At 39.9% G+C, this 24,922-nt stretch overlaps 4 protein-coding genes across 5 annotated transcripts; 1 reads left to right on the top strand and 3 right to left on the bottom strand.

Moving 5' to 3' along the window:
- Window positions 1-6,124: 6,124 nt before the first annotated feature.
- On the bottom strand, window positions 6,125-7,087 carry LOC115743420 (small EDRK-rich factor 2-like). Its single transcript, XM_030678184.2, has 3 exons — window positions 6,927-7,087; window positions 6,615-6,714; window positions 6,125-6,412 (listed from the first exon to the last, which is right to left on the bottom strand). The coding sequence occupies exons 1-3, from the start codon at window positions 6,931-6,933 to the stop codon at window positions 6,319-6,321; spliced, it is 201 nt and encodes a 66-aa protein (XP_030534044.1). The 5' UTR covers window positions 6,934-7,087; the 3' UTR covers window positions 6,125-6,318.
- A 1,279-nt stretch (window positions 7,088-8,366) lies between these two features.
- LOC115743267 (PLASMODESMATA CALLOSE-BINDING PROTEIN 3-like) lies at window positions 8,367-11,856 on the top strand. Its single transcript, XM_030677991.2, has 3 exons — window positions 8,367-8,857; window positions 8,994-9,027; window positions 11,585-11,856. The coding sequence occupies exons 1-3, from the start codon at window positions 8,503-8,505 to the stop codon at window positions 11,814-11,816; spliced, it is 621 nt and encodes a 206-aa protein (XP_030533851.1). The 5' UTR covers window positions 8,367-8,502; the 3' UTR covers window positions 11,817-11,856.
- Window positions 11,857-13,725: 1,869 nt separating this feature from the next.
- On the bottom strand, window positions 13,726-15,698 carry LOC115743268. The gene is made up of 4 exons (XM_030677993.2): window positions 15,598-15,698; window positions 15,320-15,558; window positions 14,249-14,398; window positions 13,726-14,097 (listed from the first exon to the last, which is right to left on the bottom strand). Exons 1-4 carry the CDS (start codon window positions 15,677-15,679, stop codon window positions 14,008-14,010), a joined length of 561 nt encoding a protein of 186 aa, XP_030533853.2. The 5' UTR covers window positions 15,680-15,698; the 3' UTR covers window positions 13,726-14,007.
- A 1,834-nt stretch (window positions 15,699-17,532) lies between these two features.
- LOC115743266 (alkaline ceramidase-like) lies at window positions 17,533-21,675 on the bottom strand. 2 transcript variants are annotated; one of them, XM_030677989.2, is made up of 3 exons: window positions 21,409-21,675; window positions 19,980-20,284; window positions 17,533-18,363 (listed from the first exon to the last, which is right to left on the bottom strand). In XM_030677989.2, the coding sequence occupies exons 2-3, from the start codon at window positions 20,279-20,281 to the stop codon at window positions 17,850-17,852; spliced, it is 816 nt and encodes a 271-aa protein (XP_030533849.1). In that variant the 5' UTR covers window positions 20,282-20,284; window positions 21,409-21,675; the 3' UTR covers window positions 17,533-17,849. The 2 variants fall into 2 exon arrangements, with proteins under 2 accessions (XP_030533849.1, XP_048141062.1); XM_048285105.1 differs by having other exon boundaries at window positions 19,980-20,273; window positions 21,410-21,675.
- Between the last annotated feature and the right edge of the window lie 3,247 nt (window positions 21,676-24,922).

Below are 24,922 nucleotides of genomic sequence, written 5' to 3'. Positions count from 1 at the left end.
CATGAATACGAGTTGGACTAGTGGAAAGAGGAATAGAAATAGGTTGGTGTGTGTGAGATTATGGTGGACAAGAGATGATTCAAGATAGGTTCATGAGCTTTGGTGGACGAGTTTGGATTGACAGAGACATTGGATAGTAAATCGAAGTTATCAACAATACCAAGGCCCTTATCTTCCATGAGTGAAATCTTCCCCCGAAGATAAGGTTTTGAAAAATATGGTTTATTTTCAACAAAAATGACATCTGCAAAGAGATAGAATTTTTTGGAAGGGGGATGGTAACATATATAGCCCTTTTGTGTTTGTGAGTAACCAAGAAACACACATTTGATTGCACGAGAATCTAACTTTCCTCGTTGATGATGATGAATGTGGACAAATAAAGTACAACCAAAGACTCGAGGTGTAAGGCAATTAGATATACAAAAGTGAGGATAGAATTGAGAAAGAACTTCCATAGGGGTCTTGAGGTCTGATGAACGTAAGGATAGTCTATTGATCATGTTTGTAGCCACAAGAACAGCTTCCCCCTAATATGTTTTAGGAACCTGCTCGTGAAAACCAAGACACGAGTTGTGTTAAGGAGATAATCATTTTTTCTTTCAGCAACCACATTGTGTTGTGGTGTATTCATGCAAGATGACTCATGGATAATGCATTCCTTTTAAAATAAGTGGACAATACTTGATTGAAGTAATCTCTAGCATTATCAAATCGAAAGACCTTGACCTTGACCCCAAGCTGAGTTTGGATCATGGAATGAAAGGAAAGAATAAAGCTACTCACATCAATTTATGTTTGAGTAAAAAAGTCTAAGTGACCCTAGAGCAATCATCAACTAAACCGACAAACCAACGAGCTCCATAGATGTTTGCAATCATGGAAGTCCCTAAATGTCACTGTGGATCAAGTCGAAAGGATTAAAACTACGATGATTGCTAATAGGAAATGGTGCATGATTATGCTTCGCTAACTTGCAAACATCATAATGGAAATCTTTAATATTTTAAGCAAGGATGGAAACATAACAATCAATACTTGAAAGGATAGATGACCAAAACGAAAGTGATGTAGTCAAATAGCTTCTTTATTTGAAGTACTAAGAAACGATAAAGGCATATTATTCATGATTCTTCTTGCAGTGAAAGATGTATCAAGGTAGTACAGCCCACTTTGTTCCTTAGCAAGGCCAATTCTCCTCTCCGAGCCCCAATCTTGAAAAACAAGGTAAGATGGATAACAAATAGCTTGACAATGAAGATCTTTTATGAGTTTTTATATAGAGATAAGATTGCAAGACAATATAGGGATATGAAGAACATCTTTAAGGATAAGATTAGGTGTGACAGAAACATCTCCAGCTCCCGCAACCGTAGCAAGAGACCCATTTGCCACAATAATTTTCCTATTACTAGGACAAGGTATGTAGGTCCAAAAATGTGATGTGTGTGAGTCATATGATCGGTAGCCCCTGAATCAATAACCCAAGAATTACCTAAGAGTGCCGGTAGCATGCACCGGATGGTTTATTAAGAGAATCTAACAAATCTCCTATTTTCTCAATTTCTTCACTATGAAAGTTGTTTTCTCTTACCACCCACCTAGGTGGCGCCGTTGGTTCGCGCACTCTTCCTCTCGCAAAAGGTTGAGTGTTCGAATCCGAGGGGCGTTGTAGGGTGACTTAACCGGTGGCACGTGTGTGGTGGTTAGCACGTGTTGCCCCCGGGGTTTACCCTCCCGGCTGCCGGCCGTGCGGGGGTTCCTTGGGTCACCAAAAAAAAAAAAGTTGCTTTCTCTTGAACTTCTTTGTAACTAGTTTGCTCAATTAGGTGGACTTGAGGCCTTGGCTGTGTGGCCCGGTTCTCCCACTTTGGCCTGAAGTAGATGGCCTTTGTATGTCTCAATTTCTTGCAGTAGGCACACCACAAGTTGTCCCAATTGTCTTTTCTTGGAAGCTTACCATTTTCATCAACCTTTTTGACTGTCAAGGCTGACCTTTTCTTGTTTGTTATTTGAGCATGATGGATCGAAGGCTTTCGTATGCCCAGATCAAGGAAATTGTTTCCTCCAATGATTGCACTTCCTCCTTGCCAAGTATTTGAATTCTAACTTGGTCAAATTTAGAATTAAGCTCGGTTAAGAAATTGTAGACTCGATCCTTTTCAATAAAATTCTGCATAATGGCCACATCTTGTAGACATTACATATGGAATACCCGATAATAATCGAGTTCCAACCATAAGTTTTGCAGAGAATTAGCATACTCGGTAACAGTCTTACCTCCTTACTTTGTCTCATTGATTTGCACTTTAATTACACACACACGGGTTGTATCACGGGGCCTTTGAGTGCGTCCGCCGGATGGAATCCCAGATCTCCTTTATTGTTGGTAGAAACATACAAGTATCACTTAAGGTTGGCTCCATGGAATTCCATAGCCATGATATGATCATGGAACCAGACTCATCCCACGCATCGAAATCAGTATCTCCTTGCTTGGGTACTATTCCAAGTGGATGGCAGAGTTTTCTAGAGAATAATAAATAGCAATGAAGGCTGCAATTTGAAATCCAGAAATGTAGCCTAGGCTCTGATACCATGTGAGATTTTGATGGAGAGAAATTTTTATTCTCATTCATATATCTGTCACTTTATAATAGTATATTTATAGGTTAATACACAAAGAAATCCTAGCAAACAACACACTCTTAACATTAAGAAATCACCCCTCTTTTTAATTGAATAGAGAAAGAACAGATAATTAGTGAATACCTGGTGAGGACATCTCACGAACTAATTTAAGATTTTGTCAATGTCATAGTTGTCTTCTCTCATGGTTCTTTCTGTCTCTTCATAGTTTATAAGGGAGGTACATTCTCCTGTACAAAAGAGGCCTTATGAAACACCAGAGTCCACGTTTCCTGAGGCTTCCTTTTGTTAAATCTCTTTCACCTTCTATCCCAACCCAACCTTCTTTATTCTAGATTTGAATTTTAAGCGAAAAAGAACTCAGAAAACAATTGCCTTTTCCGTGGAAGCATGTGCAGGCCAACTCCAGCAAAGGCTATAACGCCACGGGCTTAAACCATTCCTAATGAAAAGTTTGGTTTCTTCTCTCATCGGTTTGCTGGAGCTTTCGGCGTCGCTAATCTCGTGCTATTTTCTTCTCATCACGCACATTGTTACATCGATTGGTCTAATATTCACCATCATTAAGTCCAATCTCAACCAATGACCAAAAAAAAAAAAAAAAAGTCCAATCTCAACCAGACTTGACCTGTTGAAGAATTACTCCAGTATGTTCGTTGAATTAACATTGGCGAACAGGCCAACTTCTGCCGATTCCAAAACTTATTAGGGACAGTTCCAGGGTCGATTCCAAAATTGAGGGGGTGACGACAAGGAAAACTTGGATCTATGACATTAGATCTATTGACATGGTAGTGCATAAATTGTTAAGATCAAATTTCACAGAATGCAACCGATGAGCAATCGATAAGACCCAGATAGACATAACAGAAATGCTAAGACCTACTGAGGGAAAATCTCGCAATATTAGGATGCTTGAAGAGATTGTTAATTGTACTTTCGGTCCGAACTCATATCTTGGCGATCTTAAAATATGCAGTGCTCCCACAGTGATTTCAAAATGCTACAGTTTTCAAGTTCAATTCGCCATTACTGAAGCTCACTAATCACATTGATTTGGCCTTGTTAATCCTCACAGGCCATTCCAGTCAACCCAATGCGCAAGATCTCACTTTTACTTATTACAATGATCCCTCCGCGAGAACTCCCAGTTTACTATCTTGGAAACCTATGAACGGGACAAAATGCCATCAACCCCACAATCCAAATTCCGCCACAGTCAACAACGTAAACATAGCACAAAATGCAAATTCTCGATGTGTCCTACATTCAGTGAAGAAAGGTCTGGATTGAGTCCTCCCAGCCCTCACCTACACTATGATTGAAAATGGATTAAAACATCCTTACAAAACCTTAGAAGAAAGATCCGCCTCGAAATAAGTCAACAACTAAAATATGCTGCAGAGTCATGAGCTAGGAAATAGTAAGAACATAAAGCCTGACAGAACTCAACACAGCTATGGGCACATATTGATGTTTAACCAACAGAAAGGCAATGCACGGAAACTTAGCAGATTCAAAGAAATCCAAAAGCCAACACATACTTCAGCGGACAATGATCTACTGTTTTTTTTTTTTTTTTCTGGGTCGGAATCTACTGTATTTAACAGACCCAAAGAGATCTACAAGCCAATAACATTTTGGGTATATACAATCAATAGTTCCAAGAAGAATGAACCATGGTAAAGCGATATCTGCTGGGCAGTAACAACTTCTGTAAAAAATTAAGAACCCTCACTAATTTTTTCATAGAGATGACAAGGGGAAGAAAAATATTTGAAGAATCATCAAACTAGGATAAGAATAAAGTTTTCCTAGGACGATAAACTTCAATCTACTTCTAGCTTGAGTTAGAATGTCATCCGATGACTCTTACTTACACAAAAACCACATGCCAACTCAATATACAAGCCTTGCATCAATTAAACTAAACCATTGAAGCATCAGTCTTTAAAAACCAATAGCAGCAAAATATAATTGAGGACATATTTCATATGGTGAATCAACCAATACAAGATGACATCATGAAATGAATCAACCAATAAAACCAAATGCCTTTCTTGGTTGAAATGATTCAAATGTCAAAACTTAGAAAAGTGCCTGTGAGTAGTTCTTTCTCACATACTTACATCTTCTACATATTAAGCCAAAATCATTGTCTCACTTTTCCATTTTTTCCAATATTATCCCCAACAAAAAATGAAGAAAATCAACCCATTTCCAAATTACCGCTATATTAATTAATGAAAAGAGAGAAAAGACAGGATTAAAACATCTCTTATAACTTCCCATTGCATCAACTACCTTGTGGATCTACCCAATTTCTTCTTATAGGTAATCACTTATCTTCACAGAGGTGCGTAGCACGTGCCCCGACACTACTGTTGCTTTGGGACAATGTGTTTAGCTCATTAAGCAATTCCGTAATCAACAATGGACATACCACGCTAGGCGTTGCACTAATTCATTTCCACTCACAAGAGTAAATATTTCTAAAAACTCATTTTTCTCAGACAATTTTGGCACTTTAAGGCAAACATTAAGAGGTTATATACATCCAGAATAATCCGAATAGAGAATCATGATGCAGCCCAGAAACCCTAGCACTGTTCCGCAATGGTTAAAATGTCATTTTAGCTATGAATATGATAGAAGCCGCGCCTACGCTGAGAACAAAGAGAGAATAAATGATAAACTGGCACTTGATAGATTCATACCAAGCAATTTATGAATGAATTGGCACTTAACTCACAAATTCGCAAGCAATTTAGGAGTTTATAGTATCATTGAACTATTGAGGCTTAAATCAGATACAATTGCGACATTCAAATTGAAATTCAAACTACATCTAGAACTGTGTATGTCTGAATTACCGCAAATCAAGCCATTCTCCGCAATGGTTAACCAACACAATCATTGCCTTTCAACTAGACTTGGAAACTTATAGCAAGTAAAATATCACGAGCCCATGCCATTTGGCCGGAAATCACACGACAACCAAACACAGGATGGAACCAATGTGACTAGCAACTCAGTAGATCTTCCATTACTTCACACCCTAAGATTTGAGAATAAGCAATAGCACACCACCAATATGAAAAAAAAAAGCAAAAAGGGAAGAATACAGACAGCACATTGCTACCTCTCACAGTTAATGAGTTATAGTTGACTTCAAATTAATAGATTCTGATCACTTAATTCTATTTCTGCAAGCACTCAACATCCTCACATTCTCACCTGTGTTATCAATCCCACCACAAACTCTCCCAGTTTTCATTAATAACCTTCATAAAATGCATGAGTTCTAAAAGGACATTCCATAAAGACTGTAGTCATTGACATTGATGAACTATGAGCTACAGCCAACAGGTTTGCATGCTCTTCAAAATAGTGACTTCAAGAAAATCAGGTTTTAAGGAGCTAGACCATCACCGACTTAAGTAAGTTATGAAGACTAATAATAGACGCTTATACAAATACATGACAATGATGGATTAGATTCTTAATAACCACGAAACTTCTCAACATTGTACAATTGAAAACATAACCAACAATCCCAATCAAGCTCACATCGAGTTCTTCATATGGAAACTATATTTAACCAGAATAATGAACAAAAGACACCCTCAAGAGGAAAAGGAGAAAGCAACCCAAATGGACCGACATCTCTTATTTTTTGTTGCCGCTTTTACCTCCGGCATCCCCGCTGGATGCCCCCTGGGCCGCCTTCTTTGCAGCCTTCTCTTGCAAAGCCTTCGCATCCCTAATTGATTCGATCAAACAACCCCCGATTAATTTCACCACGAAACCCACATCGAACATCATCAATAAGGAAAACCAAGAGCCGCCACATCATTTTCAAAGGAAAAACAAAAAAGCCTCCACAATTCAAAGAGAAAAAGCAGGGATTTCCAAAATTACCATCGCTAAAACCCTAATCGAGATCCAAAAAAAAAAGACCCGACCTTTCGCGGCGCTGCTCAGGAGTCAATCCGTCGTCTTTGGTACCCTTCTTGCCACCTCGTGCCTGAGCTCTCTCTCGATCGCGATCTCTCTGGTTACCGCGTGCATCAACTCAAGAATCAAGGAAAAAACAGAAGAACCCACAGATTCTTTCGCACCCTTTTTCGAAATTAAGCGAGCAAAACGAAGCAAAGAGCAAAAGCACAATCGAATCCCGAGGCAAGGCGAGCATCGAAATCGAACGCTACGAGCAAATTAATCCACGTCAAACTGCACAAAAGAACAAAAAAAAAAACGACGAAATCGAAGGATATGAGTCATGATGGAAGCAGGAGGAGAGCGACAAGGTCGTCGCGCTAAAAGGAAGAAACTTGCAGCAATCAGCTGGCGAGATGTGGCTGCGGGCGGTGGGCGATTTCCTGGGCCCGTGCGTGTTTATATTCTCTCCGTCAAGAACTTGGGGGTGAAATGCCGGAATTGCCCCCCCTCGCTCACCAATAGTCAACGGTTTACTTTCGCGTTTGCCCGTTGTCCTCCACTCAAAGACTGAAGGAGCTTTCAATTCCCAACTCTGGACCTTAGTCTATGGCCCAGGTGGGGGGCGCCACACACACAATTAAGGATCGTGATTATGACCTGTTCCTAAACTTTTAATTTATGCAATATTAACTTAATATGCAACGTGATTCTTAAATTTTTAATTTATTCAATATATAGTCTATGAACTTTTGGTACATATTCGATTTAATATATTTAATATTATCCTCGCTCTTAAATCAATGAAATCATTAGACCGAACGTGTACTAGAAGCCAATATATCATATTGAACAAATTAAAAGTTCATGAACGATATTGAACATGTATTAAAAGTTCAAATACTATATTGAACAAATTAAAAATTGAGAAACCGTATTGAACATTATGCCAAAGTTTAAGGACCATATTGAATAAATTAAAAGTTCAATGATCATATTACATGCCGAGCCCAAGTTCAAAAACCATTTTGTGTCATTATTCTATTTTAATACTAAAAAAAAAATGATGGAAAAAGGCCATCGAGCATGGTAATCTAGTGATTGAATGGACGATGAGCCCGAGCAAATGAGGCATATCAAAATATTGGGCCAATTTTCCATCTTTTTTTTTTAATTTTAAATCCGAAATTGGTGAAAGTTCGAAATGACGAGCGGTTTTGCTTGCAATGGCCTTGTCGGGAGAACCGGCACCAATGCCGACCGCGTCGTGTATTGATGGCCAACCTCGCCTTTGAAGCGGCGACGCTTATCATGGCATCCTTGGACTTCATCGCTTTAGCTTTTCTCATGCTTTACCTTCATATCCAAAACCAACTTTCCTAGCATGACTCGAGAGGAGGTCGGATCCCAACATTTTCCGCCCGCCCAAGTTTCGTTACGCCCTCTTTGCGGGCTAATTAGCCAATATTTACGAAGGCTCCGTTTGTAAAAAATAAAAGATGATATTTTTTTTTATAATCGATGGCTTAAAATAATTAGCCGATAAAAACATTTTCAAGCATGCTTTCATATGAATGATATAAGCAACTATTTTTTAGAAAATGTTGCGCGAAACAAACAGGCCTAAGGAAAACTATCCTAGTTGAAACAAAACGGGCTTGAGCGAGCCCATTGGGCCGCCGTCAAAAGGTTAAAAGAAGCCTTGCAAATGAGATTCAGCTCCTTCAAAGTCGAAAAACAAAAGAGAAGAAGAAGGATACTCTACGAACATCCGACAAAGAAAAAAGAAGAAGAAAAAGAAAAAATGTATCAACAGAGCAAAAGTCGGTCTCTCTCTTCCTTTACTAACTAAAAGCCTAGAGCCTCCACCTCGCCGCACCACTCACTTCCCACTATAACTCCGCCCCCGCCTCCATGGCTCCACCACGGCCACCGCCAGCGCCGTCCTCTCACCCCTCGCCGTCGCTCCCCCTCCTCTTCCTCCTCCTCCTCCTTCTTCTCCTCTCCGAGGCGGCAACCCCCGCGAGGGCCGCCACGTGGTGCGTTGTCCGGAGCGACGCGAGCGAGGAGGCGCTCCAGAGAGGTCTCGACTACGCGTGCGGGTCCGGCGCGGACTGCTCCCCTATACAGTCGAGCGGCCTGTGTTACCTGCCGAACTCGGTGCAAGCTCACGCCGCCTACGCCTACAACAGCTTCTACCAGCGCAAGGCCATGGCCCCCGGCAGCTGCGACTTCGCCGGCACTGCCACCGTCGCCGCCTCCGACCCCAGTCTGTTCTCCCTCCCTCCTCTCTCTCTCTCTCTCTCTCTCTCTCTCTCTCTCTCTCTCTCTCTCTCCTTCAAACTCACTTTTTCTCCATGCCCAGTTAGATCATGCATCACCATTCTTCTTCATGATTGTCGTAGGTTACGGATCGTGCGTGTATCCATCGTCTATGAGGTATGTCTCTCTCTCTCTCTCTCTCTCTCTCTCTCTGTTCATCTCCTGCATCTCTCTCTGTGTAGCTTCTTGTTTTCCTTTTCCTTTTTACTTTTCTTTTCTGCAATGGTGCTGTCAATATTCTCAAATAGTTTAGAAATGGACAAGCCAGAGCAACTTGAATCGATTCATTTCCCTTCATTGGACGCGAGCGTGACGGAATGTTCAGTAGTTCCCGCAGGGGAGATCACACACGTGTCGTCGTGCATGAATGGCGTGCGGGACCGTTGGAGTTCTCGTGCATGATATCATCTCGCGTTTTGTCTTTTCTAACCAGTTGTTAGGGTTTTTAAGTAATACTAGGGTCTAAGATTTTCACTTCCATTACATAACGTAAAGTATTTACTTAGATTAAATAATAGGGGGTTACTTAATAAAGGGGACTAATTATTTAAGGGTGGTTTATGGTTAGATCTTGGGAGGCGGGGGTGACGAGGTTGGTCGGTGTTCCGACAAATTTCTCGGTTTGCGTCTTTCTTTCAAATTTCTCGATTTCTTTTTTCGGCTTTTTGTGGATATATCGAGATGATCGTATATCATCTCTCTTTTTCTTTTTCCTTTTTTCTTTTTTTTTCCTTTCTTTTTTGTTCAATTATTTATGTTTTTAGAGCGTTCAACCGGTTCTGTCAAAGTATTTTTAAACCTAGAAAGGTATTTTGTGTACGTATTTCAAGTGCGATATTAGCTATACCTTGCCGATCGTCATAATTTTTTGGACATGACTTTCTTGAAATTTTTTTTATTGGGGTGACTACGATATTCATCGCGAGTGTCTTTGAGAAAAGATGGATTTGTCTTTATGATCAACTAGAAAATGGGACTCGAAATAAGAAAGTGATTGTAACTAAGGTCATTCGCTTGATATCTTGGTATCTATCTCATTCAGTATGGTTGTGTAGTTGTTCGTTTCATCTCGATTCTCGCTTAATTTTGTACCGAATTTCAAAGGAGGCGTGTGATTGCATTGTAATTAAGCCCGACAAAATGAGTTGTCCTTCTAGCTCCTATGGGTAGATCATCTTTTGAACCAAAAATCGAGCAGTTCTTTTGACTTCTAAGAATATGTTTAATTATGATAGTACTCTTAATTCCTTCTTTTTATTCCTAGTAGAGAATGATGAATAAGCGAGACAAATTCCACTTTTAGCTTAATAATGGAGATGTGTCTAATGACAATTAATCTTTTCTAAGAATCCGTTTATTTCGCAAAAAATGAATGATTAGATCAACGTTTTGCTAAAAATGATCGCTTGTTCCGCTTAAATTATTAGTTTATGTAAAAAAAATTTCTTTATTCTCAATAATTATGTCAAAATATTTCCGTGGATGATGAAAATATTTTCCGTCCCTTCGGTTTCTTAAGATATATAATTGATCAGTTTAAATAAAATAATTTTTAAATTATTCATTTTTCACGAAACAAATGAGGCATAATATTATTAAAATGGTTCGGTTAAGATTTATTTCGGATATATGTTTATTCAGCTGGGGACAGTCTTTTGTTTGAAGTTGGAACGTAGCGATTAACGATGATCTTTTGCTAAGTACTAAGGTGGCATGTGGGGCCCTTGACATCAGGGGGTCCGGTCATATGCTTTGACCAGCTGACGTGGATTTCCATGTCCAATGTATACTCCTCGTCCCAATGTCCTATGTCCAATTTTTCCTTTTGGCTTTTCCTAAGCTGGTGTGACGTTCAAGGTCCGGCTCTGAGGTTCGTACTCCCATTTTTCAAAAGAGCTTGTACACCAATATGCAATTTGATTTTTTTCTCTTAAACACACTTTGCGTAAAGTATATGATTTGAATAATTCATATGTTTTATTTCTTAAGTCTAGACTTATATTTAATCAGCTTGATTTTTTTTTCCCGTATTGTCGGACTGGTTAAAAATATAGATTTAACAATTCGTCCGAAGAGATATGCTGTTATGAGTTTATGCGAAAAGTCCGTTGATTTGTGTGATACATCCATGGAAAATTTTTGTGCGATCAACATTGAAATGAAATTATGGTTATAATTAAGAATTGTAAAAGGAAAGCTGTGAATTTGAGTCAATAAGAAATTGAAAGCATTAGAAAAAAATAAAAAAAGGGTATAGCATTCTCTTTGGAGGTGGTCCTATCTCCCACTTTGAACCCCAATTGCCCAAAAAAAGTAAAATGAAATAAAATAATAAAACAAAATAAAATTAAATTAAAAAAAAAAGGGCATCTTGCAGAAGTGGGAATGACCTCACTGGGAAGCTAAGCTTTGCTTTTATTCTTCTGGCCTCAAGATTCAAATAGGAAAAGCAGCCCAAAAGGACAAGTTAGTCAACATTAGGGTTTGATGACTTTCATTTTCATTTGATTTATGCATATTGCAAACTATATATGTGATCCAATCCTTCAGTCTCTATATTTTGACTTGCATACATTTCAATTTCTAGCTAGAATTAGAAGATTGGGGGTCCAAAAGAAATTCTAGCTGAGGAGTTTTGGTTTAGTCTAATTCTCTCCTTTGGAAAAATCTTCAGCACAGCAGGAGGGACCACGGGTACGACGCCCGCCACGACTTCGCCGACCACCACCCTGCCGAACACGCCGACAATACCCATCTTCTCTCCTCCCACGAGCTATGGCGGCACGGTAGGAGGAGTGCCGTACGCGGGAGGGACTCCTTCCGTCGCCGCGAAACCGTTGGAAGCCTCCCGGCGATGTTCAGCCGCCGCTGGCTTGGCAATCTTATGTATTTGGCTAATTTTCTGAGCTTGGGTATACATTGCTGGTAATGCTTCAGTTTTGGTAGGAAAAATTGGGACCCTCTCACTCGTTATTCTGAGCACTCCACACTTTTTTTTTTTTATTAGGGTCTCTGCCATATGATTTTTTTTGGGCATGGCTGATCAGAATTAGGGTTAGATAAGAGACTCTTCAATGTGATCTGCCCTTTGTAGGTCTATGAAATTCCATCCTAAAGGCTAGTTGATATGACATCTTGTTGATTCTTTCATTAGATTTTTTTTTTAATATCTAATCACACGACTGTTAAAAAGAAGGTTTTGCTTGCTGCAATTCGAAACTTAGGTACTATACCAAGCTAAATTAATTGCTAAATCGACCAACAAACTAATTAAAGGTCCGTCGAGCTGATTATATATATATAAGAAGAAAAATATAGGTGTCATGGAACTGCAATCAAATCTAAAACCTTGAAAAAGTGCAATCAAATTTTAAAAATTATCCAATTAATGCAATTGAGGACTTCAGCTACGGACGTAACATACTAACATTTCTAATAATTTTTGAGGAAAAATTATCAAAAAGGTTCTAGATTTATTACAATTGCGTTAATTCAGTCATAAACTTTCTTTTTTTTACTGATTCAATCCTAAACTTTTTGCAATTGTGCAATTTAGTCCATCAACCAATTTTGACCGACCAGAGTCGAACGTCCGGCGATATAATATTTTAATAATTTTTTGATTTTATTTATATTTTCCTTTCTTTCTTTTCTCTCTCCTCTTTCTCTTCTTCCTTTGGGCAGAGACGATGGCTGGCGAGGTCTTGCCCGACCCAGCCCAGTTCTGCCGAAGCGGGAATCAAATCTTAGACGAAACACAGAACCCGTTTTAGCAACACAAAGTTCCTCTCGATGAAGAAGACTACCAATTGAATCATCCACCCAGAGACCAATCTCCCACAAATCAAGACCAAGACCACGACCTCCCACTTCCACAGGTCTTCTTCCAAGAATAGATCGGCCTCCTCCTCATCCCCTGCCCTCCCCAAGACTCCAGATCGCAGTTGGCCCAACCGCGGAATCCGGCCAGGTCGGGCTCCTCTGGCAAGTCCATCAGCCATGACTGAGTGATTTTCATGAAGAGCAAGCTTGATTTGGCGAGGCTCGGCCACGAGCTTCACCGGCTCATCGACCGTCGCCCTGGTAAGAGAGCCGTCACCGTGGTAAGATAACCGTCAGCACCGGCTGACCAAAATTGACTGGATGTACTAAATTAGTATCATTGCAAAAAATTTAGGATTGAATTGGAAAAAAAAAGAAAAAAAAATTAGAATGACATGATTACAATAGATTTAGGACTTTTTTGATAGTTTTTTCAATTTTCGACAGTGCATAACGTCAAAGTGGCGGCAGGATGAACGGGCCCAAGATATGTCAAAAAGTAACTTGGACAAAGATGAGTAGGATGGAGGGGTTTGAACTTCGAAGGGAGCTAGCCGCCTCTCCGTGGTGCCATTGCCGTTGAGGATCCTCGACCCTCTGTGCAAGCAAAGAGAAGCTACTGAATGTTTTGAAAGAGACCATTCTGATGAAAGAGATCAAGCTTGAGCCGAGGCCGTCGTCGACCATTCGCGAGCAATTGTGATCCTCGTGAGCAGCCACCGACTCTCGCCAAGCCCCGTAGCACTCTCGCCGTATCATCACAGTTTGTCCTAAAAAAAGAGGACATTGAAAATGTGGCAGCAACATATTCTATCAATCAGATTGAGTGAACTCAACTGAAATCCACAACGGCACTAATTGGATATATTATAGATCTTGATTGAGCTTTATACAGATTTTGAAAAACCCTGATGTGTTCAATGCATCGTAGAACTGAATTGTTCCACATTACATATATTTATCTCTCTGTTTGAGTTTATCAATGATAGAACAGAATAGAACCGTCAAAAACAGCTGGACATAGCTGCACCCAGAAACAAGGGAGCTGGTCGTAGTTAGTTACAGAGAGAGTGGTGTTAAATCTCTACAATGATCCACACAATATGGCCGCATCACCAAAAAGCATAGGAAGATCCACATCATGAAGCTACTCAAAACCAAAGATTGCCCATAATAATTCTCTCTCACACAGATTAAGTTAGCACATGAACATCTTCCGAGTTATGCGGTTTATACAGCACTCGGTCGTTTCGTCGCTGCACAGAGAGAGGTCATTCAGCACGGAATGCGGCAATCCTGCTGCTGTCTTCCGCCTCCCGACTGGTGGACAAAGGCGCAGATTTCGGCACCGTCCTCCATTCCCAACTGCAGCAGGGTTCGACGAAATCATGAATTCCAAGTGCTACTACTAAGTTATGTCCCGACAAAACCATTACCGATTAAACAGGCGATGATAGCTTCTTAGTTGCTATTCTGTTTTGGTGGAGGATGATCCAAGGATATAGCCGATACTTACTCCATATGGGGTATATCTGCCGGTAATGCGATTGCCTTCATAGAGGAACTGCACGGTGTGCACATCCAGTTGCCGCCTTTCGCAGAAGATGTTGAACATCTTTGATAGCCTCACTCTCGGGTTGATTTTGAAGAACAGCACGCGATCGTCCTGTGAGTCAAACAAGATGCCTTGAGCGCAGAAACAGAACACATCAAAGTGAATTACTAAACGTGCGGCTCATGTGAAGAATGGCTGTAATCTTCCCACTCGACATTGCTCTAGTCGCTGCATCTTCATTACCACCCTTCTTAAATTCCCACTGTTGTCGATTCTACTTTGAGGACCTCGAGACAGTTTTCTCCTTCCTGCATCTGCCACTTTAATACTAGAGACTAGATCGAGAAACTAAGCGCACGAACCACTACTAACACCTACACTTACGACATTGACAGGCGCGAGTTAAAGGAAGGATCAAAGAGGAACCAGTGGTCAGCACCATGAATCCAATTCACAATGTGCGAGCTGGTCAGCACCAACGCAGCGGGACAAATGGTCTCATCAAATGTTTCAAAACACAAAAGTCTCCCCTTTGAACTCTTTTCTTTCCCATTTTAGGGCATTCTCAGTTTTTGCAAAAGGATGCCACATTGATGGAAACCCAGCGAACTCTATGCCCTAATCCTGTATTTCTCCTAGAATTTTGTGTTTAAACTACTGTAGCTGCACAAAACAATCGTATGATCTGCTCATGCCTCCTGGCTAGTCAGAGCAAGAACTGAGACCTCGACTATCTCTTTGCAATAAAAATGGGATCTTTAGCTGAGCTGACCCGAAGAAGCAGGACAACAAACAGACACAGACCCAAACGGACACACAAAGTACCCAGAAAGCGAAGCCTCGACGAAATCGAGCTAAACGGTGGCAAGAAACAAAGAGAAAGAATTAAAGCGCGAACCCACTGAAGAAATCGAAGCAAAGATCATCACACCATCACAGACCTGTGCATGATGGATTAAAAGATGCACAAACCCAGAAAGTAAAAGACATTAGAAAAGGAGAGGAGGGAAAAGAAGAAAGAAGAAGTCTTACCTGGCCCCTGACCCTGATGCTTATTTTTCCCGCTCCGTCGTCGGTAGAAGCTGGCATGTTCGTGCAGGCGAGAGAGAGAGAGAGAGAGAGAGAGAGTTGAACAAGAGAAGAAGAAGAAGAGGAGGAGGAAATTAGCTTGTAATTTTTAACTTCTTTCTTTGTTTTCCCTGGAAATGTCGGAGAAGAAGGAAGGAATTGGGGAGGGAGTTTCAGCTCTCGTTTTGTACGGTTTAGAGAGAGAGAGAGAGAGAGAGAGAGAGAGAGAGGAGTTTGAAGAGAGAAATAAGGGGTAGCAAAGAGCAGCTTGCAGGGGGGCATTAATGGCGGATTGGTGCGACCCAAAGATGAAAATGACTTCATGGTAATATCTATGCGCAACAATTTTAATGAGCGCAAAAAATTCAAAATTGATAGATTTAGGATAAATTTATTCTTAAATTATTTTTTTACTATAAAAAATCCTAAATTGATGCACTCTTAACAAATTTACTCTAAATTAATACACATGTGATAAATTTACATTCTATTAATTTTCGTTAAATTTTATCGTTAATTGCCGAATGTGCACGTTTAGAGTTTTTATTCTCTATTTATTCATTTTTTATATTAATTTAATTTAATAGAAACTAATTAAGAGTAAATTTTTTCTATAAGTATCAAGAATTTTTAATAATAAAAAAATTAACTTAGAATAAATTTATTATAAATATATCAATTAGAGGATTTTTATTTAAGATAAATTTATCATAAATATTTTAATTTAAAATTTTTTATAATATAAAATTTCTCGTAATATTAACCTTTCAGTATCATGATTGAACAAAAGGATGCTGACGGCCGAGATGTGATGACTGGGACTTGACCAGGACTCGCCCTTTTCGCAGTGGGGCGCGACTATTCTTTGCTTTATAAGTGGACCCCAGACTCGTCCTTACATGAACTTTTTTGCACGTTGTATCTCATATATATTATATATGTCTCTGGCTCCCGGCGAAAATGTATACGAAAATATTCCACGTACTCGTCCCATCCACAATGAATGTGATTTGCACCTGCGGCCCGATCGGTCAGTACATCGAAATGATTGGTAAGAAGGGAACGTAAACAGGACTTTTTTTTTTTTTTTTTTGTGGGAGATCTGTTTTATGGTGTATTTGGTTAGAACGCAACCGGGGTGGGGTGCTTGATCCACAAGTCGGTCGGAGTTGAATCAGGATTTACCTCCTCGGATTCCACGAGCGGTGCATGCCAATTCAGTTGCTTTTTCAAACATTTCAGATTGATCCGGTTCTCAAATCAATGATTTTTATTAAGTTTATCATATGGGTGAATTTCATACGGATGAGTCTATGACCCATCGAAGCCCATTTTGCAATTTGGGCAATGGTACAATTTAGGGCGAAAATGAGAACTTTTTTTTTTCCTTATCATTTCTTGTTTCCACCCATCCACATTCAATTTTCTAGCCCAAGGAACAGTCATAACTTGCCAGTCATTTAGTAAAACAATGGGATCAGGAAGAGAAACCCAGTGACGACAGGGAAAGAAAGATGATAAAACGTTACCAAAGACAAAACTCCACGGGCTTATTATTACCTGAAAGCTGATCAACCAAAACAATCGAACCGAAAAGCTTGCATATGGTTACGACTGATTGGCAAGAAAATATCGGGACAGGGAGTTTGGAATTCGAACCCTTGACCATAACCTCAAACAGCATCCGGAAGAAGGAACTATCCCGTCTGCAAACATCCGGGCCATGTTTGGCCATATTTCTTCTGCTTCTATCAACTTATCTCATTCTCCATCTTGAGAGAATCTCCTTGAATCCAGTGAGAGCTAAGTTGATTCAAAACAGTCTGTCCTACTCACAAATTACATTTGACATACCAGGCCTCAAAACTCAAATGCCTACTTCATTAGCTAATGAAATTCAAATAACTGCACATTAACAATCACACAGTTCCTTCTTTACCCAAAAAAAAAACAATCACACAGTTCCAGGAGAAAAGCCAATATCGATTGACAACCTGTATTTGTAGTAGTCAACTTAGACTGATAGTAAGATCTACTATCGCATCTGAAAACTGCTAATTACATCGTCCATTTAAGCAAAAAAGGAAGTACAGCGTGAGATCGCTTGCCCTGCACTTTCCAAATTGTAAAATGATCTCACATATGCTATGTACCAAAAGAGGAGCGAGAGAGCCAAATGAAAACAAGATTGCAACTACCGAAGCGGAAACAGCAGCATCAGCAATTGCAAATTGATCTAAAATCATGTAGGTGCTACCACTTACCACATTGTCAAAATGACCGATTTCAAAATGTACATAATTCATCCTAGTACCGGACAAAAAATCTAGCTCACAAATCAAGTTAATAAAAATCCCAAACTGTTGCATGACTATCCAATTGCCATCTGCATAAGACTAGAAGGGAGTAAAGAATGGCGATTCCTGTTGTCATTACTGCCAAACCATACAATACCTGGCTACCTCCGGTTTTGAGACAGTAACTGATTTATCTTTCACTGCGTCTTTGGCTTTTGAATCTTCACATACGGGAGAACTCCCAAAAAGTGAACAACTTTTGGATTCCATCCCAGTTGCTTGGCCCGACAGAACATCAAGAAAGTGTTTGCAAAATAGGCATTGAACCCCATTAAGACATGCCACAAAGCATGACCCTGGGGATTGATATACCACTGAGAGACTTGCTTGCATAACAAACGATCAAAGAGCCAACATAGACTGCCGAGAGATATGGTTGCAACATATAACTTCGCAAGACGCTTTGTGGCAACATCTTCTGTGTGGATGTAGTACTTGTACATCCTAGGGATACAAAGGAGGCAGAGTATTGCATAATGTACTTTAAAGCCAATTCCAAAGCGTACTAGCGAATGGAGGATGGCAAATGCAGCACCATAAAGAAATAGAAAGGTTGGCATTGTACTTCGGTAGTGCCAATCTGGTGAATGCAGAATATAGATGTATAGAAGCATCTCCCACACCATAGGCGTTTCATCTCCTTGATGCGTACTGCATGAAACAAAATTACTTTCCAGTTAGAAAACCTTAGCACTTAAATGGAGTATTCGAAGAATTGAAAACAAAAATTAGAGTTTGTTTAAGAAGATAAAAGTCACTCTCAAGTATGATTGGAGAAATCATAGGAAGAGAATGATTCATCAATCTAAACCTAATTGACCAAAATCAACTCAGGCACATAATTCCAAACCACGACAAGATTAGATTCAGTTAAAGATCCCCTGGTCCATGGAATCACACTGCATCCTGCTTTACTTCATAGATACAAGCTAGCACCACCTCAATATGATCATCCAGAAAAGGATTCATCATTTTCACAAATAAAAGTTTTTCTGTACTGTCTTCTGCAGTTTGTGATGAGCTAAGAGTGTTGTGTGGGCAGATAAGTGCCTAGTGTGAGTCAGATCTTCAATGTTCTGTAACCCAGGAATACTGAATTTGACTTTTACTCACTGGTAACAAAATAATTCCACCCCATATAAAAGGCAAAACAAAGACATTCCCAGAAATGGAGATCATCATATGGACCATTAACACCTATATTACAACAAAATCTATTACAATTATTATGGAAAGTGATCTTTCTGATTTATAGTAGAGATGGATTGTGCAAACTAAGATTGCCATAGCCTACTGTAAGAATATGTTATTCCCATAATCTCTAATTGCCAGCTCCGCTCCTTTCAATGCGCAATCACACTGCGACACTTGAATCCAACTGCAGCTTTCTTCTTAAATGATATTTCGAGGATGATCCTGCTAAATCTAAGAACATATGCACATATTTGACAAAACAATGATTCAAAAGTGAAAAGTCATCGCAAACAGAAATTTGCCTGGTTGGTGCGATTCCAACATACCTTTTTGCTGGATTTTCACTATCAGGGCGTGGGAGTTATATCGAAATCAAATTGCAAATTTTCTTTATTTATTTTGGGCTGATGTTTCCTCACTCAGCGAACAACAAAGAAAGCCGACCAAAGTCAGCTCTCATTCTTTCCAACAAAGAAGGAGAGTTGAAAGTTCCATTAGCAAGAGACTGTACGGATATATCTGGTCTCATTGAGGCCCTCCGTGTGCTTTAATGCAGCCACGAGGACCATGGCGAGACGAGACAGCTTCTCTCTCTTGTGACTATAGTATTTTGCGACCTTCCATGAGGTTCAATGAGCAGGCTGCGGTTCACAACACCAGTGAGGAAGGTAATCGAAAATTGATGAGGTCTGCTGCAATAAGGTCACGTTCTAGAAGACAAGGATTTGATAGCTGAGGTGGGCAGAGAGAGACGGGCCTAATGTGACTCTTGCGAGGGGATTGGGCGGGAGAGAAGGAGGTGGAACACCAGCTGCTAATCGGAGCCGGTCGACATTACCCGTTGGAAGGATTGTGAGCTATGGAGGGCTCTTGCTTGATCACTTCCATCAGCTTGTATGCAGCCGCTTTGTGACAGTGAGTGTTACTCAAGGTTTGCACTTGCAGATGGTGAACAAACTAGAGGGCGTGTGGACATTACACATATGCATACATTGGGCATGATTTCAACAACTAATTACAGAGGAATGTAGCAAGAGACAGCACTTTCAGGATATATTGAGAGAAATACTTACACATGTTGTAGCGTAGCATGGTAAAGCATGCTACCAATGGCGAGTATCACATTGGACAAGTGAAGGACACTGAATCTCTTCTCGAAACGTTGCCTCAAGGCATTGACCAGGCCAATAAGTGCCAAAAGTATGCAAGGTACGTTTGACACCGTGTTGAAAAACTCCCCTATATATGAAGAGTGGACATAATTTTTCTCACACCAGTCAAGGGATGTAACAGGACCCCAGAAACTTGATAATCCGTCTTCCATTCTCCAACAAGCCTTTGTTAATGCTATTAAGTTCTTGACGCCTGCATCCATTGCCCAAAAGAGGTAAGATGAAAAACTCAACAGCCAAACATGAAACTGAACACAGATTCTGTTCATGCAAAAACGCCCAAAGACCTAAGTTGAAAGTCAACTTAACAAAAGAGGTAAGGTCACCAAATGGACAGAGTGACAAAAGGAAAAGAAATCAACAAAGGGAACTGGCCTAGAGCCTTAAGTGAATTCTCCTATTTAAATGTGAACCATGAATTGAATCCTAAAATAATGATTCCTAAATCCTTCAGCAAATAGTAGAATCCCATGAAGTACATTAAAAGATGTTGAGAGACAAACATGCATGCAATAGAATACAAAATAAGATGTCTCAAGCAATATCAGGTTGTTTCACCACTAATGGAATATTTTGTCCACGGTGATGCAGGGACACTTTGTCAAGTAAATAATCGCCAGAGGTAAATCAAATGTTGAAACCGTTAATCTACCTAAAGTTGACCATAAAGTGACGTAAGAACGATATATCCAAAAGATATGGATGCATTCTACACATCAAAAAGTCTGCCTAGATTCCCCATCATTTTCCAAACAGAAAAGAAGCACCCACCATGCAGTCATAATTGTATTTTACATATTTTCACTTGATTTAACAGCTCCCAGATACCTGCTAAATTTAGACAAATTGAACGAAACAGTCCATTTGCCCATTAATAAGGTTTTTGACATCAATCAATGAAACAGAGTTATAGTATCTGCTGTCCCGATATAAATTTACGAGAGTGCGAATAAAGAAAGATTCCGTGCATAGCACATGCAATACTGCTTGTTACTTGGGAGTTGGGAGACAAAATAGAAAGATTTCTAATCCAAGTACCCTCTTACGCAAAACAGAATTGCCCACATGCTCCGGTCAAAGGCAAAAGTTGCTATGGCATGAGGCTCAATCCCAAGAATCCACCCTAAATCACACCATCCAAGTATCGCAGATCTAGTCCAGTAGGAGCATAATCGATGGTAATGATTTGCCCCGCAGAAGAGGCCGGAACATCAGAAAACATAGCCACGAGACAACCAACACACCCCACCCCACCCCCCCGCGATTCGAGATAAACTGCAACGCCAGCAATGGTCGCGGGAAAGTAGAGGCGCGGACGAGACACATTTACCTATATAATCTTCAAATCTCGCAACGGTGGTGACGAACTACGCCGACTTCCGGCAGCTCCACATGAAACCGAACACCAATCTCTCTTTCTCTCTCTCCCTCCCTCTCTGTGGAATGGTTATTGATGCCGGCGAGCTGCCGAGGGAGACATGGATCTCTCTCTCTCTCTCTCTAGGTTGAGGTCGTACAGTTTCACAGAAATCGCTGCGGAGCTTTTTTTCGTGGAGGTGATTCGGAGAGAGAGTGAGGGAGAGTGACGAAAGAGGGAGGGGGGGCCTTGTTTTCTTCGCTCTTTAACTCCCTTTGACCCCTTGGACCCAAAAAAAAAAAAAAAAAATTCCATTTGACCAAAAAACAATTTCATATCTGACATCTGAAAAAAAAAAAATTCCATGTCTGACCAAATTTTTTTTCATAATTTAATAAGAAAATTTTAAATAAGAGGTCAAAATGAACATTATTTTAAATAAGAGCTTAAAATAGAATATCGGGTTTCAAATAAAAACATGAAGTGGCTATGAAATCTAAAAAAAGAGCCTCACCTAGAGGGCATTTCATTATTTTTCCCTTTTTAATTTTATGATTTTCTTTTATTTTTTTTTATTTTTTCAAAATTTAAAAAGAAAAAACAGACACACAAGCGAGAGAGATGCGTCTGCCACCCCATCGCCGGTAGGGGGTTGCCAATCCTCCCCGGGTCAAGGCGAGGGCCGGTGACGCCCGCCCAACTCCAAGAGAGGGCCCGAACCTCTCGAATTTGACGAGGGCCTGCGAGCCTTTGCCGCCCCCCAACATTGGCAGTGGGGGGTCAATGTGGGGTTTTTTTTAAAAAAAAAAAAGGAAAAGACAAATTAAAAATGAAAAATTAAATAAAGGGAAATGAGGAAAATTTCCTTGAGATCAGACCCTTTTTAAGATTTCAAACTCTTATTTGAAACAAGATTCACTTTAAATTCTTATTTGAGAAAATGAGGGCACTTCAGGTCCTTATTTAAAATAAAATTCACTTCAAATCCTTGTTTGAAAATTAAGGTATTTCATACTCTTATTTGAAAATTTTCATAATTTGAAGCATCTTTTTTCCCATTTTCAGCTCTTCTTTTTTGCCCTTTTATTTTTAAAGTACATTATTTTGTCTCCTTCCTTTTTTAAAAATGAAAAATTGGAAAGTGGTTCTAGACTAGAGTCCTGTATGCAAAGAGATGCGAAACCTTTTATAAAGAAGATATGAGAATCCCATTTTGTTATAGGGCCAGCATCTTACGCTTATAATCATACTTTGCAACTGAAAATCCATTACTTTCAACATAGAGTTTTTTTTTTTTTTGAAGAAATTTATGGGAATATGTCCAAAAATTCATAAATCTACTGCACTTTTGTCAAATTAGTCAGAAGCTTTGTAATTTTGTCAATTGAGTCATAAACCATTTCATCCTTTACCAATTGAGTTCGTCTAGTCAATTTTGCCCGAAAATTGCTGACATAGACGTTGGTCGTCCTATGTGGCATGATCATGATGGGCATTGACGTAAATAATTTTTAGTAATTTTTTAAATTTTGTTTCGACTTATTATTATTTTTTTTTTATGTTTCTTTTTTTTTTTTCTTTCTTGGCTCAAAGGACAATGGCCCTTGCGTGAGGCACAAGCCACACAATGACCCGGACGGGTAGGAGTGTCAACGGTTCGATTCGGTTCGGTTTTCCAGAAAAACCGAACCGAACCAAATCATTAGGATGAGCCATTAAACCGAACCGAATCACAAACCGAACCAAATCACAAACCAAATCGAAAATTCAATTCGATTCGGTTAAGTTCGGTTTGGTTTTTCGATTTTCCTTTCTATTTTTTGTTTCCTTTTCTATTTTAGATCCGGCGCCATCACCTGTGGAGGACCAAGTTGCATCTGCTAAATCCTTCGAAAAGGCCTTCGTTGCCCCCAAGTCCAATTCATCTTCACACATCCCAAAGCAAGATCCTGATTTTCCGAAATGGGCACAAAAATGATTTTTGTTTGTGTTGATTGCGGTGCGGACTCGTGGAGATGGATTTGCCAAGGGATCACCCCTTTCCACACGTCCTCTACGCCTCCATCGTCGTCCCCATTTGAGGTCGACGGGACGACGAACGGCGAGCTCCGATATGAGCGCCGAGCTCTCCAAGTTCTACTGCTCGGCGGAGACTTGGTCTCTTTGCAAATCACTTTCTTATTTTCAAAAATCTACGAGCTTTTTTTTCCCTCTTTTGGCCCTTTGCACAAAAAGAGGGAAAAAAAAAGAAATAATAATAATAACAATTATTTCTTCCAAATCGCTAATGTTACCTTTTAACAAGAAAGAAGATATTTTGGTTCACGGTTCGATTAATCGAACCAAACCGAAATAACCCGAATTGAAAAGAAAGACTGGTTATTTTTCATTATCCGAACGGAAAATCGAATCAAACCGAACCGAAATGTGCGAAATTTTCGGTTCGATTAGCAGCTTGTTTGGTTTTTCGGTTCGATTTTGACACCCCTACCGACTAGCCCGTTGGTGAGGACCACGACCATCGCCCCTATGAGGGCTTTGTGGCCCTTGCTAGAGGCCTTGCCCGGGGCGTAGGCGAGGGCTCATGAGATCTAGCGAGGCGAGGGCTTGGCGGCCTTTGCCCGGGCTCTTGCCGGCCAAAGCGAACACAGGCGAGGGTCGCGACACCCATGCCTATGGCCACCGAGGGCTTCATGGCCCTTGGCTTGGATTCGACGGGGGTCACCAGCCCTTAGTTAGTGGTTGATGGAGGTTGTTAACCCTTAGCCAATGGCCAGTAGTCCCGCAGGCCATATCAACCAACAAAGAAAAAGAAAGAAGAAAAATAAAAATAAAAATAAAAAAATCAAACAATATTAAAAACTACCTACATTAGCGCCAAGCGTGTCATGTAGGAAGGTTAATTTCCACGTCAGCAATTTTTTGGCTAAAATTTGTCAAATAGACCCAATTGATAAACTGGGACAAGATTTAGAACTTGATTGATAAAATTAAAAGGTTTATGACTGAAATGACAAAAATGCATGTGTCTAAAACTTTTTGGACAATTTTCCCAAAAATTTTCACATAGATCAGTAAGTTATAGGAAGTGAATTTTCCAAATTGATTAGCCACATCTCAAAAATGAGTTTTCCCCTATCAGGAATTTGTATTTTTGTTTTGCATTCAGTGTATTTTAGAAATTTAAACGACCTTTAAAAAATATCTAAACTAATAACTCTTAAACGTGATGAGTAACTTCTTAAATTTTAAGTGAGCTTCAAATATGAAGGGCTAATAACGTTCAATGAAAGTTCTCGATTCGACAGCAAAAATCGATTCACTAGAATCCTACAGCGCCCAGTGATCGTCGATTCAAAACCATGCAAACGGGCACGACGTGCTAGGGATGGTTGCTAGTGATCAAATGAGATCAATTTGATAATAGACGCCAAATCTGACTACCTCTACTCACTTGTTCAGATTGTGAAGCATGTTCGTGTATATA

This window comes from Rhodamnia argentea, chromosome 1 (genome assembly GCF_020921035.1).
Source record: "Rhodamnia argentea isolate NSW1041297 chromosome 1, ASM2092103v1, whole genome shotgun sequence".
NCBI lineage: Eukaryota > Viridiplantae > Streptophyta > Magnoliopsida > Myrtales > Myrtaceae > Rhodamnia > Rhodamnia argentea.
Note: the sequence above shows the minus strand (reverse complement) of the source record. Positions and strands in the feature narration are given on the sequence as shown.